This window comes from Seriola dumerili, unplaced genomic scaffold (genome assembly GCF_002260705.1).
Source record: "Seriola dumerili isolate Sdu_G_001 unplaced genomic scaffold, Sdu_1.0 BDQW01003009.1, whole genome shotgun sequence".
NCBI lineage: Eukaryota > Metazoa > Chordata > Actinopteri > Carangiformes > Carangidae > Seriola > Seriola dumerili.
Genome location: NW_019177264.1, coordinates 27,715 through 45,624, shown reverse-complemented (window position 1 = coordinate 45,624; position 17,910 = coordinate 27,715). Strand labels below are relative to the sequence as shown.

The following is a 17,910-nucleotide window of genomic DNA, read 5'->3' as shown; positions in this document are numbered from 1 at the left end:
ATTATTGACCCTGCTAGGTGTGGATGAGAGGGCATGCCATTAAAGAGAACAATCTCTCTCTGTTGTTTCTTTGCGTTGTGTAGTGTGCAGCGCAAAGCAAAGAGAAATGAGTGTAGAGAGTCAGAAAAGGCCACAGTTGCACTAAGCTCTTCCTCAGGCTCCCTCGCCGTCCTCTGGTGTTTGGAGGATACAGGAAGGACCTTTGTGGGGCCTCCTAAATGTCTGAGGGCCTCAGTAGTCTTCTCGAGAACATATGGCCCATGTTTGTGTGCGTGTCAGTGAGGTTTATTGATTTGAATCCAAGATAGGACATTTTGAAAATCTGGAGGCTTCAACATCAGTAACCGAGCCAAGGTGGGTGTAACATATGTGTATGTTTGTATTTGAGTCTGTGTGTGTTTGAACGTGGATATGTGTTATGTGCAGGCATCCCTCTGAAAGAAGTGATCTAACGTCACACTGGCACTAAATCTCTGTCACAGGGGGGAAAGGCTGTAGTTGAGGTACATTATGTTATTAGGGCCATTATTATTGTCATTACTCTGTCTTTGCTAGCAGTGGAGCTCACTGTTTCCCCCTTTCTAAGTTTATGTATTGTTTTATGCTCTTAATGAATGTTTTTACAGTACAGATATATTTTCAAGGTAATGACTCTGACAGTTGCACTCTCTCTTTCACTTCACCTTTATTTCCTTTGGTTTCCCCTGGCTCAAGACACTTAGCTCTCCTTTTATCTGAAGTGGTGATTTACAAACACCAGTTTGTGTCTACAGACCAGGGGTTGGCTGTTGTCTGCCAGTCTGACTAGCCAGCTGGTACAAATTAAGACCATGTGTGTAACTGTGTGTGTGTGTGTGTGTGTGTGTGTGTGTGTGTGTGTGTGCGTGTGTGTGTTTTTGAGTTAAGAAGTTGAACTGATATCTCCAGTGTTGCTGGGACTGTTTTCCAAGGAAGGCGAGAAGTTGTTTCTTTCCAAATAGACATCTCAACCTTTAACTTACGTACCTGGAATAGTACTAAGTAATAATGACTGCTACATTCTTGTTATGAATCAGAACAAGGGAACCATGTGTTTAGCATGAGTGGGGATAGGAGAGGCAATCAGAACTAAGCATTTTTGTTTTGTTGTTTTACTGAATTGGCATCCCCTTTGCACAACGGTAATGGTTTCCACTTAGAAGCAATTACAACATTACATTACCACATTCGATTTTCTCGTCACTTGTAACGATTTCAAAGTAGCTATTTGTACGTTTTGCTATTGCTACATAGCCAGCGTTAGCATTAACAGCTGTTTACTTACCAGTCTAGAAGAAACGTTGCGAGTTCAGCATCAAACTTTACTCCTTTACTCGCCAAGAGCTGTGTTCAGCAGTAAAGAGGCAACACAAATGTTAAGACTTGTCTCTACCATGTGTTTTCTTCTACTGAGGTTAGCATGCTAACCAGCTAGCCCCAGCCTGTCTTGTCACTTTCTGATAGTGATGCACTGTAGCCTCCAATCTGCCCCGAAGACCTAGCACTTTTCAGAGGGCGTATTATAACCTCTTGTCTTGTAAACGCAACAATGACTGACACTCTTGATAAGCAACAGTCACCACAACCACATCCTGGTAAGAAAACGTACAAATAGCCCCTTTAATCGTCCATTTTTTTAACCTCACAAACAAAGGATCTGCTATATCCTTCTCTTACTTTTTCCAACTGAGGAACTAGATTCTTTGGACTGTCTTTTGTCAACAGTTCCTCCTATGAAATTGTAGTAGTAATCAAGTGATTAATTTAAAGATCTTCGGGCAGGTAATATATTTTATAGGTACAACAGACTGACAGTGGGCAAACAACAACAGGTCTTAGTTTAGATGCATATGTGCTGTTTTCTTTACTACATTTACATATTTTGTCTTTCCCTTTCCTGTAGGATCCATCCATTAAGTGTTAACCTCCTAGCATTGTTTATGACGCCTGTTTGGCCTCTCTGCTGAAGGGGTCAATAAAGTGATGCAATGCAAGCACACTGGACACAGTATCTATTAACAACAACATGCACACACATGCAAACTTTTGCGTCGTCTTTATTTTAAGAGTAAACCTTTGTGTGCACAGGACGTGTGGCTTTGAATACCACATCTAACAAAGATACGGTGAATAACATGCATGACATCAACTGCTTTCTCTTCCAAATGCTATTCGGTGAACATTCCTAATATTAGGGGCGGGCTGATTGATCAGGGCTTGCAGAAGGTCTGTGATAAAGGAAATCGCATCTGTTTTTTATTTGGTCTCATTGGACTCAGATGATGTATTAGCAATAAAAGTTTATTTTTAAAATCATGCTTTTTCTGAGACAGATTATAAAATGAGGCCGAAAAAGGGCATGTCAAAGACATAGAGAGAAGTTGACTTCTTTGGTCAATAACAGGTAGACTCTCTATAGTAGAATTAGTTAATGCTTTGATGTTTTGTGCAGATGTTAGTGGTACAGTGTTTGTGCTGCTGCCACTCTTGTTAAAGTGGTTGAAGTAGCCTTTGTATATTGACAATTGTAGCCATATGTTGTGAACTTGCACTTCGGTGTAAAATGATCAGGTTTTGTTACTTAACCTTTGATAAAGTGAGTGCTATAAATGGTTCTGGGCTCCCCTCCCTCTTTTCTCAGTGCATTAATCAATACATGTGCCTTCTACTATCCTCAGGGACTAACTGTTGAGAATGCATTTACCAGTCCTTAAATAACACCTGATCATGGTACAAACCAGACACAGGAATCTTCATCCATGATCTCCTGTAGTCTGACATTTGTTTTCAACTGTAGGAGTGCTTGCCAGCTCTTAGTTTAAAGAACTTGCTGGATTTTTCACATTTCCTAGCAACACAAAAGCATTAAGATGAAACGTTCTATACTAATATTTCACATATATATAATATATATATAATAGGCTACAAAATGTGTAATGATGATTTTTTTTGTTTGTTTTTTGTCCAGTTTATCATTTTTATCATTCTGGTTATTATTTTTGTTTTTATGAAAGCCTTTAGGTTGCTGATTCTTAAATACACCTTCTCAAAGTTAAGCATTTTACAGTAATTTTTTCACTTTGATATAACAGCAGTGAAGAAAAAAAAATCCTTTCAAAGGTTTGTTTGCCTGAACATGAATGAACTTGAATTAACCTGATTACAAAGGCTAAAACTGGGTTATGTGTATGTGTGTGCGTGCATGTGTGTGCGTGTGTGTGTGTGGTGTGATCAAAGGCTGAACCTTAGATTGCACTCTGGCGCTCTTGATGAAAGTGTCTTTGGAGTTTTATAATGTGTGCAAAAGCAGACTAAGACACTGATGCATGTAAGAGCAGGAGCAATGTGGAAGTCATCATGGACATGGACATTTCATTTGAAAATGAAATACGTAACACATTTAAAAATGGACAACAGACTGTAACATTGTGCTTTAATAAAACAAACAAAAACAAACTCAAATCACAGTGAGGACGTCCTGGGTTTGAATCCAGAACTTGGCCAGTGCCTGTACAGGTTTTCTTCCAGAGACTCCTGTTTCCTCCCACAGTCCAAAGACGTCCAGGTTAGGGTACCCAGCCACTCAACCAATATGTGGTGGGATAGTCTCAAGCCCTCTGGGACCCTGCTAAGGATGGATGGATGAATGGATGGATGGATGGATGGATTTTTATTATCATCACCAACCTTACCCCCTCTGTTAATGACTAAATCACATCAATGACAAATCTATTCAGTGTTTTGACTTTTGCTATCGCATGGTGAGGAAGTTGGAGGAAGTGTAATGAGCCATGGGAGACTTGTGAATTACCTCCTACTGGTGTGACACTTGATGGGGGGTGTTTGCTTGAGGGCAAGGGTTTTGGCAAGCCAAGCAGTGTTTGTCTCCAACAGTAGGCTGTTAGAAAAACACACCAGGAGATGAGGGGGAAGGAAAGGATGAGAGGTGGAGGGATGTGGAGGAAGGTGTAGCTAGTGCCACCTGTGTTTACATGAATAAGTCATCAGTTTTCACATGGAAATGGTTTTGTCACCTGCTCTGCCAGTGAATGGTTAGCAATGGAAACAGTTCCTCTTGACTTCAGTTCATTAGCAGACCTTCAGTGCCTTTAAAGCATATTGGTAATTAAGTCATACAGTCAGGGAGAGTTAGTCAGACTGGTGCGTGTGTTTTTTGTCAAGGCCAGACCAAAGCTGGGGTTGGGCTGGGAAGTAATGTTGGACTCTGGGAAGCTCTGCACTTGCCAGAGTAAAATAACCGTTGGTTTCAATTTAGTTTCTGTGTTTATTACATAAACATTTAGCAAATGACTGTTTTTTAGTGACTGGAAATCTCACAGATGGTTTTGTGCATTCACAAAAACCTGGAATGAAAAATGGAGATCTACACAACTGCACTCAAATGGAGTCCAAAGTCTCAGGTGTTTCTCACCTGCATTTCTCATTTCTGCCACTTCAGCTCTGAGCAGAAAGGTCACGTCAACAGATCTAGGGGACAGATATATGGACAGATAGCTGGTCTGGCCAGTTTTCCACGGTGGCAGGATCTTACAGTAGCCTCTCTAGCAAAACTCTCATGTTACTGGTGTCTCATTTCACTAGCTCAGGGCAGCGGGCGAAACTCGTTGTCCTTGGGTATCTGCCCTCTCTCCCCTTTGTCTGTCTTTATCTATTGCTCAGTAATCTTTTAACATTTCACCTCTCCCACTTTTCCTACCGTTTAATCAAAATGCCCCGTCCATCTTTAAATCTCATGCCGAACATCATCCCAGCATAGCTAATGAGGTGATAATGTGTGGGGCCTTTGAACTTATGTCAGCACAGCCACAGCAATGTAGTACTTTTGAATTCAGTTGCATTGTTTTCACTTTTAAAGCTTTGCTCTGCCATTATCTCTGCTTCTGATAAGGAGTGGTAATGTGAGAAGTTTAGCAGCCAATCACCACTCCTGAGCTGTTTTTTCCTGAATAATCTACGTAGGTACACACAGGTGGCTTGCCATAGTAGTCAGCAAAAAATAGAACAGCCTCAACAGCCTCTGGGCATTGAAAGTTGAAAATAGTAGATTGGAGGCCAAGTCCCATTATGGCGAAGTTCAGTTAAATTTCACTCTATGACAGTTTGGTTTGATAAGCATTTCTGACTGTATACAGTGTATCACTTTATTACTTCTAACATTACCTATATTATATCCTAGGCCTCAATTTATTTATTTCCCATATACAGGCTTCTTTTGAGGTATAGGGTTTAAGCTGACCCTTATTTCTACAATGCAAAAGTGTAATATAAATCTAAAGGGATTATTAGATCAACCTGTTTGTGTTTGTCTCTGTGTGGAAACTAACAACAGCAGTAGTTCATTAGACATTATTGAGTTTGCCCGTCACCAGACCAATCATAACCATCATTAAAGGTTAGTTGCCAATCCATGCAACAGGTGAGTATGGCTAGAATGCCGAGACAGCTTAGACAACATGCCAAACAATAAGGGAGAACAGGCATACACCACAGTGAGTAATGACAGTAGTGAGTAGTGACGATACAGGTGCTTCATAAAATCATGAAAACTCTCTGAGGGCTTCTAGTGGACAGGTGTGGCATGACAGGGTTAAAGAAGTCAGCACAAAAACAGAGGTTAGCACAAGGAATAATCAGAGGGAAGGGGAGAGGGACACGGGGCGTGCGACACATGACAGGGTGCTGGGTTTGTTGACGAGACACAAACAAACAGTGCTTCAATGAATGCACGTCAGCTGCACGTCAGCCCAAACAGCTGACAAACAGCTGACAGTTGTGGAAAAACAAGGGTCACCGCATTGTCAAAAGGTCAGACTGTAACCAAATTTAAGGTTTTTCATAGATAAGTACAGTGTGTAAAATACGTACAAGTTAGCTACACAGCTTGCGCTCATTTTAACAGAATTCTAGCATGTTGTCTTTTTTTTGTCAAACTTTAAGGTTTGTTGTGATGACAGACAATTTGGAAAAAGTCCAAGCACCTCAGAGATGATAACTGACAACAGGAGCAGCTGACACTCTCAAAGTGTAATTGCTTGTTAGCCAATAAATCACATATACCACATGTTTTGACTTTTTACATGTATAACATAGCAGAATCCATCTAAAAATGGAGAAAACAGACTTTATTTTGAAGGATGCCTCCAAATTAACAAATTTCCTTCTTTTCTCTTATGTTTCCCTAGACATGTCAGTCCAAGGTGTTCGATCTATCAGATGGAGTGTCCCAGTATGCATGGTTCCCCTGTCGTGAGGCCCATGAGTCAGCCTGGGGATATCCGAGCTATTGGCTCAAGGTAAGACTTACTGTATATCCATCAAATATGGCCCAGGTGACATCTAAAAAGGAAATGCACTCAGTTACCTGGTGGGGGAACAATAGTTCATGTCAAACTGCTGTACTGTCACCTCGTTTTGCTGCAACTTGAGAGGGTGAAGGACCAAGGAGAGACCTTGTAAGTGTTTAGTTCTTTTCTGTCAAGCAGAAACACATCCAACTCCTGATAGCATTTGAATAAAAATGAGACTATCCGCAGGCCGCTTCGAGGAAAGGCTTTCACAGACATCTAGTTATTAAAGATTTTGTCCTTAACTTTACACTTTTCCTTCATTCAGGCCCACTTTTCTCATCCCATGGTGGCAGCGGCAGTGATTATACACCTGGCTGCTGATGGGACTGGCTACATTGACCAGACTCAGTGTAACATCACTGTTCAGCTAGTGGACACCAAGGAGGGCATCCATAGTCTTGGTGAGAACTTCCTTATCTTTATATTACAACCCTCTTAATTCAGCTTTGGTGTCAGATTACTAAATATGATACATATGAGTGGAAAGCAATCATCTACATGATGCAGAATGAAACCTTAAGTACACCAACATGCGATCTACTCCTCTCTTTCATCCTTTTATTCTCTCCTTATTCACCTTTAAGGTGTGATTAACATTTTCCACTCTGGTTCCCTCCACAGGTGAGTGGCGTCTCAGCTGCCGCACCAACCCTCTGGTGATCCCAGTGAACCACGACCTGTCCGTGGCCTTCTACCACACCAAGGCCATCCTGGTCATGTTTGCCTCTCGCCTTGTGGCCATCTCGGGTGTAGGTCTGCGCTCCTTCCAGTCCTTTGACCCCATCACTATAAGTGGTTGCCAGAGCAATGAGATCTACAACCCCACAGGCCAGAGGTGAGCCCGAGAAACATGGAAATGGAGCACTGGTGCGCATGAGTGTTGCATATGTTAGACACACATTACAGTCCAGAAGCATTCATATTGAAGTCGTAAGATTATGTGCATTTACACGACCATGCTGTCACACACAGATACACAAACTAACACCAAGTCTGCATATACCCACTTACGTATGTTACATACTGTGCAAGTCAGTTTTATATACATATTTATACAGCCCCAGATTACACATTTGTCTCAGAGACAAAAAAGAAGAACAACAGAGGAGGGATCCCTTCTCCAGGACAGACAGACATGCAGTGCTGTACATTCAGAGCAGACAAAAGGCAGACAAAAACTGTCCTCTCTACCACCTTGAAAGAGGACAGACTGCACATACACATGAGATGCAAGTCAAGGTTACCATTCACTCGAAAGGTAAAAGAGACAAGACACGTTAACAACCGTGTTTCTATATGTGTATCTGAGCTGGAGGGAGAGAGAGTCTTGTGTAAATTAATGGCGCCAACAAGCTGTTTAATGTTAGACGTCTGACCGAAGTTATAGCTATAACAGTAAAATTTTCTATGTAACAAATATAATTTAACTGGGAATTTATAATCAATTTGGACCTCTTGCTGCAGCCCACAAATTCCTAACCACGCTGCATCCAACACTAAATCTTGTTTACATTGTTTTGTATTGGCTGTAGTGCACACTGCATAAAAATGTCCCTTTTCTTTCAAAAATCATGCCAGAATAGTTTTTTCTCCAATAGTTTATGCAATAGTCAATACTACACTGAGGTTATGCCATTTTCTCATGTCTATCCTGTTAATTAAATAAATGACCTCTCAATCAGGCATCAAAGGTGATAACTTTAAGATGTTAGCAAGGCCAACAAAAGAATTAGTGCCTATTCAGCTATAAAACTCACAATTTTGAGTGTGCCGTACCTTTAACTTTAACTACTAAACACATGATGTCAAGTCCCTCCTCACAAGTATAGCTAAACCAGACCACACACACGCACAAGGAGTCACAATTTACCAATTTCCACACCACTGTCATGCATAAGACAATTCATACTGATGATGCTCCCACAGCCCTTTCAACAAGAAATGCACTAATAAACACCACAATACACAAAGAGTGGATGGTCGGGGGGTCTGTGTGGAGAGATAGAGCTGTTTGTGGCTTTTGTTGTGTGCCAGTGAGACATCCAAGAGCACCTAAATAGATTAAAACTATTGTGTATCTGCATCAGCCAGGAAATTGTTTGTTACCGCACACACATGCTCACACACACACACACATGCACACACACACACACAGAGTAGTTGCTTTCCCTCAGAGTTCTCGCTGACTTTCCTTCCTTTCATATTCTTTCCACTTTATCTAATATCCAGAGGCTCTTGAAAACTACATGTTTATACGATGGCAATTCAACCAGACATGCCAACTTATCCTCAGCAGTTTTGACTTGAACACGCTACAAGCTGAATGTTGTAATAAAGTATTGCGATGAGTTTATTATTGGCGGGTCTGTCCACACATCAGGAGAGAATCCTGGCTCTCTGTGTCATTGATCTGTTTCTTTTCTTTAATCAACTCCAATTCATCATCTTCATTCTGTCGTCTATACCCCACTTTCAAAAAACTTCTTATATCTCCTCTCCATTTTGCCTCACTCCATCCATATTCCCATCCCATCTCGACTCCCCGTCCTCTGAATCATATCTGTTATCCCGTGCTGTCTTCCCATCCTTTTCTTTCACACCCCTCGTCCTTTCCCTCAAACTGTTTGCCATCTCCTTCTTAATTCTCCCCTTTCTGTGCCTCCTGCTCCCGCTTTCCCTCTCTCATTCTCCTGGGCTGAGCAGCACATTTCCCGTAATACTTATGCCTCCACAAAACACCACATCCCCTTTTCCCTGACTTGTTAACAACTGGAGCTATTAACATGACTCAGTCTTATGTTCCATGCTTGTCTGCAAGCACATGCACATATATGTATTCCCTTTTGTCGAAGTTTTTCGCACCAGTTTTTTTTCTTCTCACTTTGATGTTTTTACTCAATTTTTACACTCATCAACTCTTACCACATCAAGAATTGTTGTTTTCTAGTCTACATGGGATATTCACACTATTTTTGTTCTGTTCTCTCTTTTCTATTCTATTCTTCTTTTTGTCGTACATACTATGCTATTGTGCTGTATACTGTACTTCTCATGCACAGTGTAGGAGGAAAGTTTTCCAGGTAGTTAATTGTAATTTATGTCAGAAATTCCAGAGTGACTAGCAGAAAACCACAAAGAGATTTTGTTCCAAGCCAAAGTGTCCACAGAGGAGGCTTCTAGGCTTCCCTAGTTTGTCCTTAAAAACCCTAGGCGTTAGGGACTGCTGCTCTTGTGCCTTAGCATCTTGTCAACATTTTAATTATGAGTTCATTTGGTTTTACTTTAACTTTCTTCTAACACCAGGTGTTAGACATAAGGGATAATATAGGTACATACGAGGTTTGCATCATTAATAATTTGAGAGAAAAAGCATAGAAAGTCTGAACAGAAGCAAGAAAACAAATGGATGAAAAGAGCAAAATAGAGATTCCATTGGTGCAGGAGTGAGTTTAACAATGTTTCTCCAGACCTGTATTTTCTTACATCCCCTTTCTCTCTCTCTCTCTCTCTGTCCCTTTCTCTCTCTCTTTCTCTCTCTCTCTCTCTCTGTCGGCTTCATAAGGGAACCCTATACTGTAGAATGCGGACTGTTGTAAAAAGGTGCCTTGGGCATCCAAGCATTCCAAGAGCATGAAATGCCTTCTCCATCAGGCTACCAACACAGAGCTGTGGCCAAACTCTGCCATTGTAGCCTGCACAGAAATATATCCTGTCGCTCTTAATTCTCAAACTACACTCGTCGTGCACACAGACACCCCTTTCATGCGCATAGCAAATATAGCAATCTTTTTTCCATGTGGTTTATTGATTTGATATATTAAACAGTCATTGATGGATGGATGTGGTTGACTCAATGCGTAGCTTTTCTGTTTGTGAACAAATGTGTGACTGCTTCCATGTTTGAGTGTCTGCAGTGTTATTTTATACACTAAATTTATGTTGGTTGTAACTTTAAATGTGGTTTTTAGTTTCTCTCTCTCTCTCTCCCTCCCTCTCTTGCTTTCTTTTACCCCCCCCCACCCCACCCTGACACCCTGCACACACACACATATACACACACAAACACTCCCTCATAGTTGTGTACATTATTCGTGCGAAGCCATTGACTGCCAGGAACCCTTAATCCGCAATGCAGAGCTCAAGTGCAGTAGCCCTGGCCGCCACTTCTACAATGGGGACCGCTGCACCATCTCCTGCAACTCTGGCTACGTCCTGCAAATCCACCAGGATGATGACATCATCAAGAGCCAGGTAAGCACACTGCTCTACACACTTGTTTAAATGCATGCGGGCAGTTAAAGAGCTCAGTGCATAAAGAGGCACATGAATGCATAAATGTACACATGCAGACCCTTAAGTGCAAAAAGCATTTCTGCAGCATATGGGAGGATGCGTGCAAACATAAATTTGCGAATGCACACATTGGACATGCATTGATGCAAACTCAAGTACACAAATTGCCATATAGAGAGAGGTGCAAACGCGCTTTTCCTCTGCTCTCCTCTCTATCTCTGCATTTATTTTGTCACCTGCAAAAACTAGGCTTGGCACGGCAAGCCTCTTGGGAGAATGACATCATCAACATCCAGGTAGATACGTGCTGCACTGAGCAGCGGAGATGCCCCAGTCTCCTCCTCTTGCTACACATATACAAACACACACATGCACGCACACACCACACATATTCAGCACAAGCACAGACATAATAGTGTTTAGTCTCTTGCTGAGCATGCCGCACCATCACCTCAAACAGTCACTTTGTATCGCTACTCCACCGGGACGATGACATCATCGCATAGTGTCTGCTCCCTCTCCCTCCCTCGCTCCATCCTTGCTCATTTCGCACACATTGAAGTCTCTGTTTAAGGGCAGAGATTTGCTGCCGCTCTCGCACAGCAGAACACATTAAATGCTTCCATGTTGATGCCAACACATAGACAGCAAAGTACAGACAATCTCCTGCATAAACAGGACGCAGTTGCGGACAGATAGAGTATGCACACAGATGCATGCACACCACACCACAAGTAAACAAACAAACAGGGTAGTTGACACCGCATCGTAAACCTTTTGGATTGGGGCCAAGCTGCTGTAAAGGCCATATGAACACTTTATCCTTCTCCATGGCTCTGTAAAGCAGTCTGCAAGACAATCTATTAATGCTCCCTCAGAGAGACGGGAGGTTCAGAGAACAAGGTAGATTTTGTTTTTATGTGTATTTCAGTCTGGAAAAAAACATGCCTGTACTGCTGTATGTGTAGGTGTTTTTGTTTGTGATGGTGTGGCACGAGTAATGGACAGAAAATTTAAGACAAGAAGCTGGGGGGTGGGGGGGTGGGGGGTGTTTACAGAATAAATCTTTTAATTCATTTTTTTTCTTTTGGTATTCATTCTTCCTCCCATCTTTCACATGGCTGCTGCTGGGATCTGTAACTTGTCATAACTGGAGAGTTTCCCTCCGTCCTTCACAAATATACTATATGTTTGCGTACATGCACGGAAACACATTTACATGCACATCCATACATACTGTATGTACAATCACTATCAGAATAGTTCTCCAATGAGTCTGCACAGACTTCTAATTGCATTAGATTTTGATTGACAGTGCGCTATGTGGCTATTCATCAATGTCAGTTCATCTAGTGATAAATTATCCTTTTCAGAGAGGGAGAGGCACCAAAGTACAGACAAAGTGGGGTGAAGGGGGGCAGGAGAGAACAGAAAAGGAAGTGGGGCTGTGCCAAAAAACATTTTCTTAGACTTTGAGCTGTCACTCATCATTTGTGGCAGACCTTCAAAGGTATTTAGAGGACCTGCTATTTATGAATAACTTTTTTGCATCCATTCACTCCACTAAACGACATCAGGTCAGTTTAGACTATGTCATTTTCTTTACCAGATGGCAAGATGTTTTTAGATGTGGCCTCTTTGACATCATATTTGTGTTCTGTGACCTTTGCTCTGTGTGAAATGGCCCATGTCGCACTCATTTTTTAAATGCATTGGATTGTAGCATTTTGAATTGCAAAACATGACAACTCTCTTGGAATTATTTACTCCACGTTTTGGAATTGTAAGTTGTTTACAGATGTTATAATCAGTTCCTTGGTGGGATGATTAAAGTGATGAACTGCATCATTCAAACCTCACATTACATCTTCATTCAGAAGGAGCGACAGAAACCTAGCTGCCAAAATCTTCTCGCGACGTTCCAAAATCATGTTCAGTCCAGTCACGTAAAGTTGATAAGGACAAGTAAATCACTCTGCTCAGCTGACAGGCCGCTGCTAAAAAAAGATTATGCTGTAAAATAGATGTGCAGACTGAATTATGTTTATAATTACCATAGCAGGAGTGCCTTCTATTACTCGCTTTTTGATCCATTCCAAGTCAAGTCTTTTATCCCCAAAGAATGAAATGATTCTCTGGAAAAAGATTCCACTTGCACATCCCTCCAAGGGCAGTGGAAGTCTCTCCCCAAAAGCCTTTGGAAGTTTCACTGCAAATAAACACATGGGCAACATTTCATATTTAGTATAAACTTCAGTTGTATTGTTTATTGTTTTGTCGTTGTTTTGACATGTACGTTTCTTTATTCTGACAGGAGAAAGCAACATTTTGAAGCTGGTTTTGTTGTTAGCTATAGAATCCAGCATGAGACAGCACTGTATTGTTTCTTTGACAGCAACAGCAGCATAGCTGCAGGACCTGAATAACTAGAACAATACAGATTTGAAAGAAACACTGGGAATACTCTTGAAAAAATGTAAGAATGGAAAAGTGCTTTATGAATCAAAGGGTCAGTAATAAATCGATCTGGCCAGATTCTTAGTCTACTGAGTCTACTCTAATCTCCTCCTCAAATAGAGTAATAGTTGAAAACCCACATCAACAAATAAAGTGAATTTTGAAGTTTCACAACAAAAGTAAAACAGCAAAAATGGAACAAAATAAAATTGAATTAAAATTTAAAATTGAACAGATTGTCCACATCCCCTTAGTACACATCGCTTGATTTATTCCATTCCTTCTTTTTTCAGCCACACAAGTATTTACAAAAACACACACACACACACACACACACACACACACACCTGCAAACTAAGGTCGAAAAGTCCAGCATGAAGCTTTGTCTTGTCTCCTTTCTTTAGCCAATTACATTCTTGTTTCAATTATGTCAAAGTAGCTCTGGGAACGCCACCTTCTTAAAGAATGCTGTCTTCAGAAGAAATCTGTTTCCCTCACTTGTTTGATTTGTGTATGTCAGTTTTATTTCACACAGGCTTGACTGCTGTCCACCATGAAACAGTACTTGCTCATCTGAATTCACACAAGCCCAGCACACCTCCATACTGTACCTGCCCTCTATATGATGGCCTTACCCCAGCTGAGCATCCATTTTCTTTAAATGACAGAAAAACCCTCTTCAGGTCTCCGAGTGATGATGAAAATGGTCCCACATTAATAATTCCTAGAAATAACTCCTGCTATCACCATAATTTGAGCCATTATGTCCAATGTAAATTTACGAGCTATTAAGATCCATATTGATGTATTATCATCATATTCATACGAGTGGGCAGTCGGCCAGCTCAGCCGGAGAAAGGCTTTTATCTGCACATCCTATTGACACCCGAATGTGGAATCCTGAATATCTTTTTCAGTGTATCTACCCAGTGAGCAACTTTGATTAGAACGATTAGGCACCATGTTGGAACACTGAAACCAGTTTTCATTTCGTCCATCATGTGAAATTTGGACGCTTTCCTTACCCATGCGTAGCTTTTCTGTGGGTGCTCCATGCATGCAAGGTACTGTGTGAGCAGTACTCCTGTCTTTGACCTTTATCAAGGCACTGGCCCGAGAGCTGGAGTGAGTCCAGAGTAGCTGCTCGTAAGCAGCTAGTAAGGATGAGTCAAATGCAAAGGGCAAATATCATTGTGGTTATTAATAATTCACTATAACTATAACTTAAAATGACTTGAAGACCTCATCCCCCGCTGATATCCCCAGCCTCCTTTTATTTCCCCAGCCTCCCAGCCAGGAAATAGAATGGTGGACACTACTGTTTGTGCCTGGTCTCAATTTATATTGAGGGAAGTCTACAGGGTTCAACCAGACAGTGCTGACCATCATGTGTGTCATTTGTGCCACATTTAAGCCAATACGTTCCACATCCGTTAATACATGAGAGTCCGCAAGGGTCTACGTGATGTAAATTCACAGAGGGTGTATGCAAGGCTTGTCTGTGTACTCAGGCGTACCCACCAATTTGTCTGTGCGCCCACTATTCTACAAGGGTATCAACAAACATGGATGCTAAGTTTGAAGAGAGGCTGTGTGAGGGGGTCCGCAGCTTTTGTTCTTCTTGCACGGATGTCTCCATTTTTATTTGATTGGTATCGCACATGCGTGGAATACCTAGTCAACGGTCTACTGTGCATGCATGGAATGCATCTTCCGAGCAACTGTATGTGCGTGGTGTCCACAGTATGCTTCCACAAGCGAGTATAACTAAGACCTTACAGTGCCACAGCAGGGAAAACCTGCACTGGTGTTCACCTTTGTAAGCCTATAAGCAACCTTTATAAGCCTACTTTGGTGAATGAGGGTGGAGGCTGCGAAGTGTAATACCAGTTTTTAAAGCACAGACAGAGCCCTTTAACATTGCTGACTTTGTGGATGCTGAGTTAGGATCTGACTCTCCCCGACTGGACGAGCATGTGAATACAAATTTTCAATGTGCTGCTCTGCAGTGAAGAGTGGTCAAACCTACAGAGTCCTCCATGTCTGCTAATGGAAAGCCTGTGTAAATGTACATTTAATTCTTCCACTGAAGACAAAAGCTCTCACATGGTGATTTGTAACACAAGTAGGTTTGAAATCCACTCTGTTCAGGCAAATGTGGTTGTCATTTAAAGAAAAACTAAGCCTCCCAGAATTGTATCTACTTAGAAGCATGTCTGCTTCTCAGTACTGTTAAATTCTCAGTAACACCTCTGACTACATTCTTGTCCAGAGTCAGTTGTGGAGTTGTGTTGTGTTAAACCAGTGAGTGTGTATATTCTAGGCAAATAAAACCTCTGCTTCTAAGTAAAGAAAACTTTTTCCTCAGAAACAGCCTCAAAAGGGCTTTTCCATGAGGACCAGACAATAATAAATTATACTTAATTCCTTAGCATCACTGCAATAAGTCTACCTATCAATGAACGGCTGTGTGCTATTACCATATGTTTTGTGTGTGCCTTACGTTTGTGTGCAATCTGAGTTGAGGCAAACCCCTGAGTTGAAGGAAGAGGCTGTCAGTCTGTCAGTTCATTTGTCTGTTAGTCTGTCTGGCTTGAATTAGGCAGAGTAGCCAACGGTTGTTAAAGTCGCTACTGGAAGAAAAATAGTCAGCTGTAAATTTTTTAAAGGAAGGAAAATTCCCACACACTTACACACATAATAGTACACACAGGAACACAACCCTATATATACACCTACACACTTGGGGATACATGCCGGATTAAGACGGCTTTCGGCAGATGTACGTAAATGTAAATGTGTTTTTCTGAGTATCTGTGTACGTACACTTGACCACAGTTTTACACACACACACGTTTTAGGATGGGTAAAACTTAACGCACACACATTTTCACAAACTTATTTAACATTCCACTTGCATACATATTTACAGTCGGCACATTAACACTAAATTGATCCTTCCACATTTCTTCCATGCAGACTTTTGATCACAACCTCCCATCATGACTGACTCATTCAACTCTACACCCAGTTCTTATTCAGCAGGCGCTCACATGCGATGCATATGTTACTTTGTTGGATATCCAAATACGAAAGGAGCTTATTTATTTTGAGGGAACCTGATACTGTTTTGCAGTATCATATAATGAGATCAAGATGAAAGATAGAAATACAGGGGAAGAGAGAGAAGGTTATGAAGCAATAGATATGTAGTGCTAACTGAGTCCAGCTTGTGTTGCCTTTAAAATTTGGCCACTCTCTCAAAAGATGTGTGTAATTAAAGGCAACCAAAACAGGGGTAGAATGGTAAAAAACACAGGTTTCCTTTTTTATTCTGGGAAGGAAAACTCACAATGATTGAGCTCTGACAGTTTTGTTGTGAGATTTCTTGGCACTATTATCAATTTAAGCGTTCACGTCGTGTCACATAGTGCTATTTAATGGAAGAGCATGAAAACAGTCAAAGTTTTGCACGATGAGGTGGCTCCCCATATTGGTCTCATCTCATCTGCAAATATCACACCACAAGCCAAATAATTTACAGGAATCAGAGCTATTTCTAATAGGAAATAGACTTAAGATCAGGATTCTTTTTCTGGTGAAAAAAAAAAAACAACATCCCAGGAACAAGAGATTCCCATTTTGAAATGTAATGTTTTGGAAACATTCTGGTTGTCCTCTCTGTTTCCAGGAACTCTTATACCAGCAAATATTATGTCCTTAATGCTATATTCTGACTCTTGATCAGGAATGGTTACACATCTATATGTGCTCATGAGGATGAAAAGAGTTCACACACGCACACACACACACACACACACACACACACACATACACAATTAATGCAAGACATGTGGCCTTTGCAAGTCTCAGTCAGGCCTTGCTGGGTCCTACCTCCTTCAGTAGTAGAATGGCTGCTGTTTCTAATTAAGGACTATTGATGGTCGATAATATGAATGGAAGGGATGTTAATCTATTATATTAGGTCTTATATCGTGCCGTAAACTCGAGCTTGTCTTCATTTGTCATAGTAGAGCGCTGTTACCACTGTTGAGTTTGACTCCTGGCCTGAGTCCGTTTCTTGTGGATTTTGCATGTTCTCCCCCCTGTGTGGATTTCCTCTGGGTTCTCCAGTTTCCTCCCGCATTCCAACAACATGTAAGGACCCAATCGCACAGAGCGCACTTTGGAGACTTGAATATGTGAGGCAGTCTGGCTTGATTTTAAGAAGCTTACACAGGAAGAAACAGTGGAAAAGTTGTGTTTTTTTTCCTGTTGACAGGCCACTGCATGGACAGGCACTGTCAATCAAAAAGCAAAGCAGCATAGTTGAGGACATTAGCTAACTTAATGTTTGTGCAACAACTGCCTACCTACTTTTTCCCTCCATTTTCTTTGTCAATGTCAAACATGTTAACTTATCGGTGCATATAACCGTTTACTTAGTGCCATGACTACACAGAAACTCAGAAAGAGGATGCATTCACAGTGGGTTGTATTCCAATTGTGGAAGATTCCCTTTCTGTGTGTGTTTCTCTGAAGTTGTCACCTTCCTATCGAAGTCAATCTGTTTGCTGTTCGGGCTGATCGTGCAGTTGTTGGATATCAGTTGTCTGAGTGGCATGACTTGACCTTACAAATGCTATCAGCAGTTACTTGAGCTGCTGAGTGGCCCGTGAAGCTTACTGACATACAGTAAGCCAAGCTCGATCAAGCTTTGTTCGGTTACACGCTGATTAGAGACCTGTTGGAGTGAGCGCGGAATTGCTGTCAT

General features: G+C 41.4%; 1 protein-coding gene across 1 annotated transcript in view; it reads left to right on the top strand.

Moving 5' to 3' along the window:
- The window catches only part of pappa (pappalysin 1), an 81,488-nt gene that overhangs the window by 46,293 nt on the left and 17,285 nt on the right, over positions 1–17,910 (top strand). The window contains exons 11-14 of the mRNA XM_022769472.1: positions 6,222–6,332; positions 6,652–6,787; positions 7,008–7,221; positions 10,463–10,637. Coding sequence (XP_022625193.1) covers positions 6,222–6,332; positions 6,652–6,787; positions 7,008–7,221; positions 10,463–10,637 — 636 coding nt within the window. The remainder of the gene's footprint in view (positions 1–6,221; positions 6,333–6,651; positions 6,788–7,007; positions 7,222–10,462; positions 10,638–17,910) is intronic.